At 33.8% G+C, this 11579-nt stretch overlaps 1 protein-coding gene across 1 annotated transcript; it reads right to left on the reverse strand.

Moving 5' to 3' along the window:
• Positions 1-3569: 3569 nt before the first annotated feature.
• LOC127108219 (phosphoglucomutase, cytoplasmic-like) lies at positions 3570-10899 on the reverse strand. The gene is made up of 19 exons (XM_051045647.1): positions 10694-10899; positions 10529-10615; positions 9923-10004; positions 9644-9699; positions 8986-9099; positions 8756-8818; positions 7601-7720; positions 7387-7487; positions 6993-7052; positions 6788-6887; positions 6525-6682; positions 6346-6441; positions 5827-5890; positions 5662-5743; positions 5391-5563; positions 5229-5305; positions 4262-4394; positions 3936-4052; positions 3570-3852 (listed from the first exon to the last, which is right to left on the reverse strand). The coding sequence occupies exons 2-19, from the start codon at positions 10607-10609 to the stop codon at positions 3781-3783; spliced, it is 1749 nt and encodes a 582-aa protein (XP_050901604.1). The 5' UTR covers positions 10610-10615; positions 10694-10899; the 3' UTR covers positions 3570-3780.
• Between the last annotated feature and the right edge of the window lie 680 nt (positions 10900-11579).

An 11579-nucleotide genomic window follows, 5' to 3' on the forward strand; every position in this document is an offset into this window, starting at 1 on the left:
GTGTTGCTTAGCATCATCACACTTTCCAAACACCTACAAATCAGGCTACAATTTGCTCAAATTCATTGAATCCACTTGAATTCGAATTTGAAAAGGTTGTCCAAAAAGGTTAGATAATGATCGAATGAGATAGAGGAGATCACAAGGAGCTCAAATATGTAAAGAAAAGCAAAAAACTCACCTCGTCGGAGCCTCATCAGAGTTTGGCCGGAAAATGCATATCTTGCTGGAAAGTTCATAGCGTTCTCCATGTTCTTCACTTAGGTAGCCTTCTATTCTCACCATTTTTGTTGACTTCTTGACATGTTTGAGTTTCTGCACCTCTCACGCATAATATCCCTAACTTAATTTCACGAAACCATGCTTAAGTGTGTAATTCTGAAAAATGAGGGGTTTTGAGTTCATGAACATCCATGAACCTTCATGAACCTAAACCCATATTTCTTGAATTTATACCTATTTCGATCAGAAAAGAATACCAATAGCATCGCAATTACATCATGAACATGTAACAATACTTATTTTTATCTGAAATTGTGAATTTCGGTCGGATCAGTGCCATTTTTATTGGCGGAGGCCAGCCGGATTTCGACTGTTTTAAGGATCAATCACGCGGTTTTGATCATGGAAACGTGTTTGTCTCGATTTGCAGATGAATTTCACTTATCCATTTACTAAAATTCATTGAGTTTTGCCCTTGTTCACGAGTTCGGTGGAGCTTTTTTTCCACTTGTTTTAGCATTAAGTTGCAGCGTGAGATTGGCGAAGATAAAGTCTCCTCACACCCATCTAGTTGCCTCACGCGCCCCAGAGCCTCTATTTTGGGCCTATTTTCTCTCTACACCCCTTCCACATCTCACTGCATCCCTGCGTTTGTTATTATTGTTTTTTTTTTGTCTTTTGGGCTCAATCTACTCTTTTTTTATTACCCTTTCATGGTTTCCTACCCCTGGTTTTAATTTCTTTTTTATTCTTTATTTTATTTTATTATTCATTCATTTTAATTTAGCTTAATTAACTAATAAAATGAAAATAACAATCATATTAATAAAATCAAAAGCAGTTAAAATCAATTTTTCAAAAATAAAATAAAAGGTTCTTGATCAACATTAACAATTTTCATAAACATTTCATCACTCCATCAAATTCAAAAACCAAATCAAATCATTTCATATGACGTGAATCAAACACTTTATCAACATCAGGTACTTTTTATCAAACCAAAGCATTTTAACGTAATTATTTCAAATATTTTCATAACAATCGGATTAAAAAAGACTAGTTAGATGTAATATCTAATCCTAGTCTCGAATACTTAGGTACAAGCCATAATTAGCTTGTCTGTCCAAGTATTTGTCTTCCGCTTAAAAGTCTTCGAACGTATATCAAACATTTTCATAAAACCCAGATTAAAAAGGATTAGTTAGACGTAATATTCAATCCTAGTATGGAATATTTGGGAACAAGTAGTAATTAGTTTGCCCGCTCGAGTATTTGTCTTTCACTTAAAATTCATCGAACGAGTTTCAAACTTATCGCAATTAACATGGATGAAAAAGGATTATTTGGAAGTAATATCCAATCGTAATCTCAAGTATTTGAATACATGTCGTAATAGTTTGCCTTTCGAATACATGTCTTTGATCTACAAAACAATTCATCTAACCAAACCTATCATTTTCTGCCTTAGCGTGACCGCAAACTTTTCACAAAAGAACAGTGTTTTATGCATTCTAACGTGATACAAACAAACGTTTAGACCTCCCATGCGCGAGCAACCAAGAAATGTTTAACCACTAGAATACGATCAAACCATATCAATTCTACCGCTATACAAACAAACGCTTAAGCCTCTCATGCGCGAGCATACAAGCAACGTTTAACCGCTATAATATGACCTAAATATCGTTCATTAAAATCAATCAAGACATACGTGATTTTCTACAAAGAACTACGTAGCCTTGAATTCCTCATCGCACGTGAGATATGTAGGAGCGAGATTCAACGTCTCGTCAAGTACTATAATAAAAAATCAAAAATATATTTTTCTTGCCCATAGCTACGTAGATTTGAATTCCTCATCGCACCTGAGAATACGTAGAGCAAGACTCGCAATTTTTTCAAGCACCCTAATAAAAAAATTATTTTTAGTCTTTCTCTTTTCATTTTAATAACTAGAAGAAATCAAATAACGTAAGCTAACACTCTTTTTATTTTCAAGGTGTCTCACTTCAAAGTATGCTAATCTGACATCCTAAAACATACATTTTTTTTGTAAACACATGCTGCTACTCATGATCAAACTTGTATGAAAACTACATGATAAAACTTGTATGAAACTTGTATGAAAACTACGTGATAAAACTTGTATAAAAGTGTATACTACCTAACAGGCCACATGTTTGTACATGTGCTCGTTTTTTTCAATTTTCCTTCTAATATTAGGTAACACATCAACATCGGTCATGTTTTGAAATCTCATCCTTTGATAGTCCATCTTTCCATCATGTAGGTCATAATTTCTTCCACCATGGTTATCAATAGTTTGGCCCTAGACTCCAGCAATCTCTAAGGCACATTTGTCATCAACCAACACATTCATCCCAAATGTGGAATCCCTATAATATATTTTCTCTATAGAACTATAACCTAACTCCTTAAAACAACCTAACAACTCAAAATAACTTCACCTATCAACCTTTATTTTCAAATCAGCCATTTCTCCTCCTTCGTACACACTAAATTCCTCATCCACGAATTCACCACTATGATGGATTTTTAGATGTAAATCTTCGTCTATTTCAAACTCTGCCAAACCCAGACAAAGATGGATTTCAGAAAGATTCCATAAACCCTAAAACTACCACATTTAAAATTAGCAGAAAAATCATTTCAAACATACCTCTAATCAACAATGGTGTCTTCGATTTCACCTTTAACGAACGTTTTCGTCTCAAATCGCAGTAGATGCACCTTTAAGGAATGTCAATAGCTTTGCTAGGGTTTTATGCATGATGCACCTTTAAGGAATGTCAATAACTTTGCTAGGGTTTTATGCATGTGTTATGAATGCCTCAAATCGTTTCACATTCTTTTTTAAGGTTATACACTTAAATTCCACAGGGTTTCACATTCTTTTTTAAGGTTATACACTTAAATTCCACAAGGTATGAACGTGACACTATTTCAACAATTAAAATATCAACTTAACCCTTTTTAAAATTGAGGGACCAAAATAAACCCCAAGATAAAGTTAAAAAAGATATTTTAACCCATTACTTTATTCTAAGATATTCGTATTTATTAATATTTGAATTAAATAATACCAATATTAATCTAATTAAAATGACTTTGAATTCATAAAAATATAAATTTAGAACAACATTTCTGCCAAGAAACATGTAGAGAAGAGCGAATTCACCCCAAAAATCTTGGCAGAGACATCTCTGCACTAAATTTAACAAAAATGATCTTTAGTGAATTTTCAGAGGTTTTTAACCCGTGGAAAATCCATCTTCGTCCAAAGAAGAGCAAAAGAGCCAAACCAACAGTAGCAAAAAGTTCCAACAAAAGAGGAAATAACATCATGTTATATATTCAGCACTCGGCAGTATCAAATTATTTAGCACATCAAAATTTAGTTAAAGTAATACAAATTCCACTCAACTGCCCATAGTAAGGGCTGAAAACAACCAACAGTATAGGTTGGCTACTCAAAATTAACATTGGATTGGAATTTTGACAGACAATAAGAAATGACTTGGTTCCTCGAGTACGCATTTATGTGATGACTGTGGGGGCAGATCGGCCGGTGAACTCCTCCATCTTTGAAAGTTTCAATGCAGCCTCCACCTGATATTATGATAATTCAACTAATTAGGACAACTGCAATCTTGGCAATGAAATTTATATTTAAACTATTATAAGCAGCTTACAAGAGGAGCAAGTGCTTCATTTGAAAGTCTTCCAATCTTTGATGGATCCTTCTCATATTGCTCAATGTATAGTCGAATAGTCGCACCTTCTGACCCAGTTCCAGAGAGACGGAAGATCTGAGAAAGTAAAGCAAAGAAGGTAAAAAGACAAAATAGTTACGAGGTAAGTATGAAAAAGTGAATATATCCATGGAAGCAAAAAAAAACTGCATTAAATAAAATGCATTTTAAATCTTAAAATCCATGTGCATTTCTATCCCAATAAGCTAGTAACAGATAATCAGTAAACCTTTCATCAAAAAGAGAATAATAATCAGTAAACTTACCAATCGGGATCCATCCTCAAACAAATATCGGATGCCCTGGTGTGATGAAATGGAACCATCCACAGGATCATTGTATTCAAATTCATCACCGTGGACAACCTTTGAAACATCTGAACTTGCTCCCTTAATAATCCTAAAAAGACAATGAATAAAATCCATTAGATTTATGATGAGTGATACCTTAAATTCAACCCTACTATGTCATTTCTCGGACACATTCTCATATATGGTATAACTCATACAGGTTTGTCATATCAATTCCATCAACTGTTTTGAACTTAATTCTAAATAATTACAAAACTATTTTCAAATTGGCCCTCCAATTAAAAAAAGACCATCATCAAAAGAAGCTCATATGACCGCTTAGGCACTGAGGCGAGACAAAATAGATTCAGCACTGGAGGTAATCTGGAGGATGGCGCATTCAAAGTGGCGGCAAAGAACTGTTCAAAGACTTCTGTAGTTGTGAGTAAAGGACATCACAATGGTGTTTTTATTCAGGAAGTGCTAGTCACCTAGATTCTTTGGATAGTGAGTTTGATGTTTCATTTTAGGTCATGACTCCCAGAGAAGTCTGCCCGAAGTTAGCAAGGATTTTGTTCTATGATTGCTCGAGTTTTTGGTTAATGGGTTGTCAGTTCTACGCGTTCTCTATTTGTAAATTTCTTATTTAATGCTCTTATTTTTAACGCCTCCGATTAAAAAGTTACAAGCTAGTATAGGCTTGCTCTCGCTGGTATTTAGAAGTACGATAACTAATAAGTACAATAAGGATAAGAAAGCACTGCTAAATAACCATGGGGGATCATTATCCCGGTGTAGAAGTCAATTTCTACTTTCTAAACATCAATTGCTTGGAGAATGTCAAGTCTTGGTCAGAGTTGAAAAGCTTTTACTTCATTGCGAGGAAAACATATTGTAAGCAATCTCAAAGTTTAAATAATGTTGAGTATCAATAATAACATACTCATTGACTTCTGGGAGTGAGGACTGCAGTTTGACCAAATGTGCCATCAGTTCCTTAGCTGCACCTGCATCCACATTCTTCAAGGGAGGTGGGGATCGATTAGATTAACTGATTTTCAGAAGGAATTTTACTAAAGTAGGATAAAATGTAACTGAAGCATACTTCGTAGTCATATCGAGTATAGTAGTGGCGTCCATAAGTAGCCCAATGCTGGCGAACAATGTCTTCAACTGATACAAGCTTGCTTTCAAGATTATCTTTGTTTTTATATGCAAGTATGGATAACCAGGCCAAAACTGCCCAGATTCCATCCTTCTCACGAATGTGGTCCGAACCTATCCATAAACACAACAACAATCACAAGATAGTAAGAGGTTTGAGTAAGTTTAAAAGACTGCAGTTCTCTCTTCTTAATGCAGTAGCAATCACATACCAGTCCCAAAACTTTCTTCACCGCAAACTGAACATAATCCAGCATCCATTAAATTACCAAAGAATTTCCAACCCGTGGGAACCTGGTTTTGAATAATAAATCAAATAACTGTCCAATAGAAACTAGTGATCATTTTCACACTTCAAGACAATAGAAACAGTTTACCTCAAAAAACTTCAACTTCAGATGTTTGGCTACAACATCCAGGGCAGCAGAGGTTGGCATGCTCCTACAAAACATTTACAGCTAAAGTTGGTATATACTGGTAAAAATAGTGCCGAGAAGTCAAGTTTCATAAGATTAAATAGCTAGGAAATAATCTCAAGAACCAATAGCAGATAAAGAACTCTGGGCCACCGGGGCAAGAAATACCATTGTCCATTATACCATTCAAAAAAAAAACCTTGTCAACTACCAGGAGTTATAAACATATATTTGTCTTAAATTCAATGGAGTTCCTTCTTATTCATTGTCCTACTATAAGCACATATGATTTACCCCTTTAGCAGCAACTATCTAGACAATTACAAGATTATTACCAAGCATTACAAGTATAAGCCTTCCATTACTGCATTTCACATGATCACAATGTGTTGTTATATGCTTGCGCACACAAAGAATCTGAAGGGGTGTGTGTGTGTTAGAGAGACAGAGAAGCTAAAAACTTGAAAATATGATGAAAACCTGGCAACTCCCTTTAAGCCAGCAGAAAAGTATGGAATTGCTTCGACAGCATTTGCAGCAATAATGGCCACAGAATCCGAAGGAGTGACAAAAAACCTAACATACAAAAGAAAAATATAAGTAAAAAATAAAATAAAAATAGAAAAGATTTAAACTTATCACAAGTTGAGCTCCACTACCTTTTTCCAAGAACCATGTTGCGATCTGCATCACCATCAGCAGCAGCACCAAACTCCGGGACCTCACCTTCTGGTTCTGATTTTCCCAATCCCATACGAGCAACCAACTCTTTTGCATATGTCAAATTGGGGTCTGGGTGTCCCCCTCCAAAGTCTTCCTGTATCCAAGAAAGTCATCCACAAATCAAAAGTTGGCAGGCATTGCTAAATATCCCAGACTACTCAAAGCTTATCATTGATGTAATCCATATGCGAATAAAGACCTTTGGTACACAGTTTATCAAAGAGTTTTCTTGTGCCCCAAGCTCATCCACAAAAATACGTTTTGCATAAGCTCCAGCAACTCCATGTAATGCATCATAACTTCAATAAAGTTACAGAAATTTACCATTAGGTTTTGGGATGAAGAAAAGGGAAAAATTAAGATTATTCTATATCACAATTTAAAACAGCATTCACAAAATATACCAGAAACTGAATTTAGGAGATGTCAGCAGTTTCCTGATAGATTCAAAGTCAAAAATTGACCTGCAAAATTTCAACCGAGGGATAAGAGAGAATTGAGTTGGTAGAAGCACATAGCTAGATAGAATGTTTGACTATTATATGAAAATCAAATTCATACTTTCCAAAAACAACAGTCTTAAAAGTGACTCCAAACTGAATAAACAAAATGAAGGCGAAAAAACTTAGTAAAACAAGTTTTTGCAGCATGACCAATTTAAGAACATTTTATTCTTTTAACGCTCCAATTATCTAGGTCAAGTGGTTTAGTGACATAACATGATTAAATCCATTTCCAGAAAACTTTTTTGTATAAATGAAGAGTGCAATACTATGTCAATTCTGTAAAATATCTCACTTCATCAACTTTATATAATCGCTTGCTGAATCAAAAACCTCAATATCAAATGGTCCTTCAGGTCCTGTAAAGTTTGTGACACCTACTGTGGTGATATCCACCTGGGAAAACACATTGATGATTGGGAAAAAGGTTTAGGTAGATGAACCACATAGAAATCTTAGTTAGATAAATAAAGATAAGAGAAAATATGTAGCCAGGTTGTGAGCAGTACATTTGGCAGATCTGGTGCAATCAAGTACTCCTTGATTGTTGTTGTATTCTCATATATTTTGTTAGTAATTCCCTCGGGTGCGGGTCCACCATTTTCCATGTTATATTTAATCCCAAAGTCCTGCATAATGGAAACCAATTGACAGTAACAATCACTTAAGAGTTGGTTTTTTATGCAACAATGTCCCAATATAATAGTATAATATCATACAAGAAACTTACATCTGAATAAGTAGCTGATTCTATTTAGTTAACCTAGCCTAACATCCATCTACTCAACACATTCACCTCTTTGAAAATATTCATCTTATTAAGTTACTTTATGTGAAAAGGGAGCAATAACGTAAAGATTGAAGTTGCAGCCCTATGACTTGCAGATCACGGGTTTGAGTTATGGAATTAGCCTCTCTTTCAAATGAAAAGTAATGCTAGAACGCTACTTGTTTACTAAACCCATCATGGCTGGAGCTTTATAACACTAAGTTTACCTTTTAATAACTTCATGTCTTACTAATATCCACAAGAAATTGATATTTCCAATGTTCAGCTTCAGAAATATTTGCAATTATCCAAAACTGAAATGTGATTCACCGCTGTAGAAAGCGTATCTGCCTTTTTGTTTTTTGTTTTGGGGGAGGGACTGAGTAAAGCTTTTGTGGGCACATAAACACAAGAATTCATTGTCAGACTAAATCAAGCTTAGCACTCAAATCTTCCACTTACCACTTAAAAAAGAATATCGTTTCACTGCATGTTTTCCCCACCTATATCTTACTATTTGGTCTCAACACTCCAATCAGAACCACTCAGATCATTCTAAACAAACAGTTATCATCTAAGGCCCACCAGCTACCTATGCATTTTGAAAGTTTAAGGAGAATTTGAAAAGAGTAAGTCTATCATTTATCCAAAAGCTACAAATAAAGGAAGAATACAAATGTTTTATCATGTAATTCCATGATCCAAGGAAATTACATCTAAGAAAGGTAAGTCAATCTCAAATGTTTAGGTGGGTAACGTACCAGCTAAATATCAGACATCTCGGTTCAAACTTCAGAAATGGTGTACAAGACTCACTAAATCCCTATACCAGATTTTATCACAATCACTTATAAAATGTATTCCGCCAAAAATGATAAAACATGGCAGTACTCACCTCATTAGGACCTCCAGGGTTGTGACTTGCTGTCAGTATAAACGATCCTGTTGCCTTGGATCCCTGTAAACAACATATAATTTTATCCACTGCTTTTCTTTAATTCAGGAGAAAAATTGTTACCTAGGTTAAAAAACATGGACTGCCTTGGATAAAACCAAGAAAAAAAAATCTCTATTCAAAGAGAACGGAAGAAGGAAGAGAAGTAAATTACTGAAGACATGACTTACGTCAACTCCAACTCTTTCACGTATAACAGCAGATACTGCAGGAGTTGAAAGCAACCCATTTTGACCAATCCAAATACGTCTTACTCCATTTGCTGCTGCCATTTTAGTTATAATCTACAGATTTATCAAAATCATTAATGATGCACTACTTAATATTATATTGCTTTTAAGAAGACGTGCCTGTGATGTACAGAAAGTTACATATATCCCCTCATACAAGAAACCAGTGGTGTAGTAAGCTGAAGAAACATGTTTTTTCAGGAGTACTGGAATTTGAAGCTGGAAAATAATAATTTGGTTTCTGTTTCCTTGTTATTATAATCTTTAATTTGTACTTCATAGTTTAACTAAAAGTGACAGGCATTTCAAAGACCGAAACAATAAATTGTATCCAAACGACCACAAGTTGTGTAGCTAGATTAGTCAAAATGCCAGCCTGATTTGTGTATGGGAAGTACTAATCAACTTAAACCCAAGAAGCTCGATTTCAAAGCAACAACATCAAATAAATCTACCATGGCATCAAAGCAATGCAAATGTCAAGTTTTGCAAGGACAGTGTATCAATTCACACACACAGAATAGCATCATAAACCAAATTCTTTAGACGTAAAGAAGTCCACATTAAAAGGCAAGAACGGCATATATGTAAAAAGTACCTGAATTGCTTGCTCTGAATAATAACGACCATCACCAGATACAACTAGTGTTGCACCTACAAATATGAAAGGTACAGTTATCAAACCCCACATTGGAGTATAACGGTAACTCAAAAAGGAAACAGTTTCAAAAGACAACATATAAATATTTGGATTTATATTTACAGACAAGATATGCTGAATACTGATCTACTTCTGTTAGGATAAAAAAAGGCATATTAATTTCATTATCATGAGTTTGAGTGATGCTGTAAAAACAAAACATAAATGAACACCAACCTCTAACTTTTCCTTCAGTTAGTGCATTGAATGATGCCTGAACAAAGTTTTCAAGGTAATGAGGTTGCACAAATACTTTCACCTGTAAAGATCCAACCAATACATTATTAGATAGCACAATGAATAATCAACAATCCAATCCAAGTGAAACCAAGCTCGCAACACGTAAAACATTCAGATTCAAATTACAATGTGACTCCCATGAGTAATCATAAAATAAAATAAAATAATAAAAAAAGCAACAATCAAATCCATGTGAAACCGATCTTGCAACACGTAATTAATTTAGATTTAAATTCAAATTACAATGTGATTGAATAAGTAATCATAAATTAAACTTCTCGATCATTAATTGCTGAAAATGAATACGAAATATGAACATGCAAAGTGTTAACATATCATCTATCTTAGTTCTTTCTGATCCAATCACAATTCATAAGATGCTGGTTACAATCGAAACAACATGATCTAAAACAGATCGGATTGATAAGATCTAATTTCAAATACGATCCAGTAAAATAATCATGAGAAAAAATAAATCCAATAATGATAAAAACAAAATGAGTTGAGGAAACGATGAAATGCGTTAAAGAGAAACGAAATCACCTTTTTGCGGAGACCAGAGGTTCCAGGCTTCTGTCCATCGAACGGTGTAGTTTGAATGCGTGAAACAGTGAATAGCGCCATTGTTACCTGATCAAAGAAAAACGAAATCCAGAAATTTCAGATTTCAGAGAGAGAGAGAGAGAGGAGAGAGAAGGACGAGTGTACCTTAGGAGAGTGTGATGAGAAAGGTTCTGGAAGAAAATAAATTGTGATTATGTTTGTGCGAAGGGGAATTTAAAGGCCTTTGTCCATCGCTGATTTCGGAACTTTGTAGTAGTATCGCTTTTTATTTAAACCACGGGTTGTAATTAATTAATTAGATAATGCATTTCAAAACCGGAAATACAAGGAACGGTAGTGAACTCAATTCCTTTTCTTTTGCAATCAATGTTTGTTTCCTCCGCCCTTATTTATAATCCTTCTCACATTTTAAATACATTAAGCTAACTATCGGTCTAATTCATTTTACACTTGTTAATAATTTTTAATTTAGAGTATATTTTCTAATAAGTTAAGTGCTAAGATGTAAAACTATATATATATATATATATATATATATATATATATATATATATATATATAGAGAGAGAGATAGAGAGAGATTGATTGATTGATAGATAGAGAGAGAGAAAGATCAACTTACTAAGAGTACTTTTTTTAACTTACTCCAAATCATAGATTTTAAATTAAATTTAATTGAATGATTAATTAAGTAAAATATTAATTTAATCCTTATATCAGATTCAATTTAAAGGTTATGATTTGGAGTAAAGTAAGTTGATCCCCACTCATATATATATATATATATATATATATATATATATATATATATATATATATATATATATATATATATATATATATATATATATATATATATATTGTGATTTGTAATTGAATATCTTAGCATTAATATCAATTTTCTTTTCTTTTAAACAAATCCATAAGCTTATGCTTTCTTGATTTTTTGATTCCAAACTTTTTCTTCTTTGATAAGATTATGTATTCATCAAAACTAAACTAAGATAGTTGATGAGTGTCTTCTTCACAA

Source organism: Lathyrus oleraceus, chromosome 7 (assembly GCF_024323335.1).
Source record: "Lathyrus oleraceus cultivar Zhongwan6 chromosome 7, CAAS_Psat_ZW6_1.0, whole genome shotgun sequence".
NCBI classification, from domain to species: domain Eukaryota; kingdom Viridiplantae; phylum Streptophyta; class Magnoliopsida; order Fabales; family Fabaceae; genus Lathyrus; species Lathyrus oleraceus.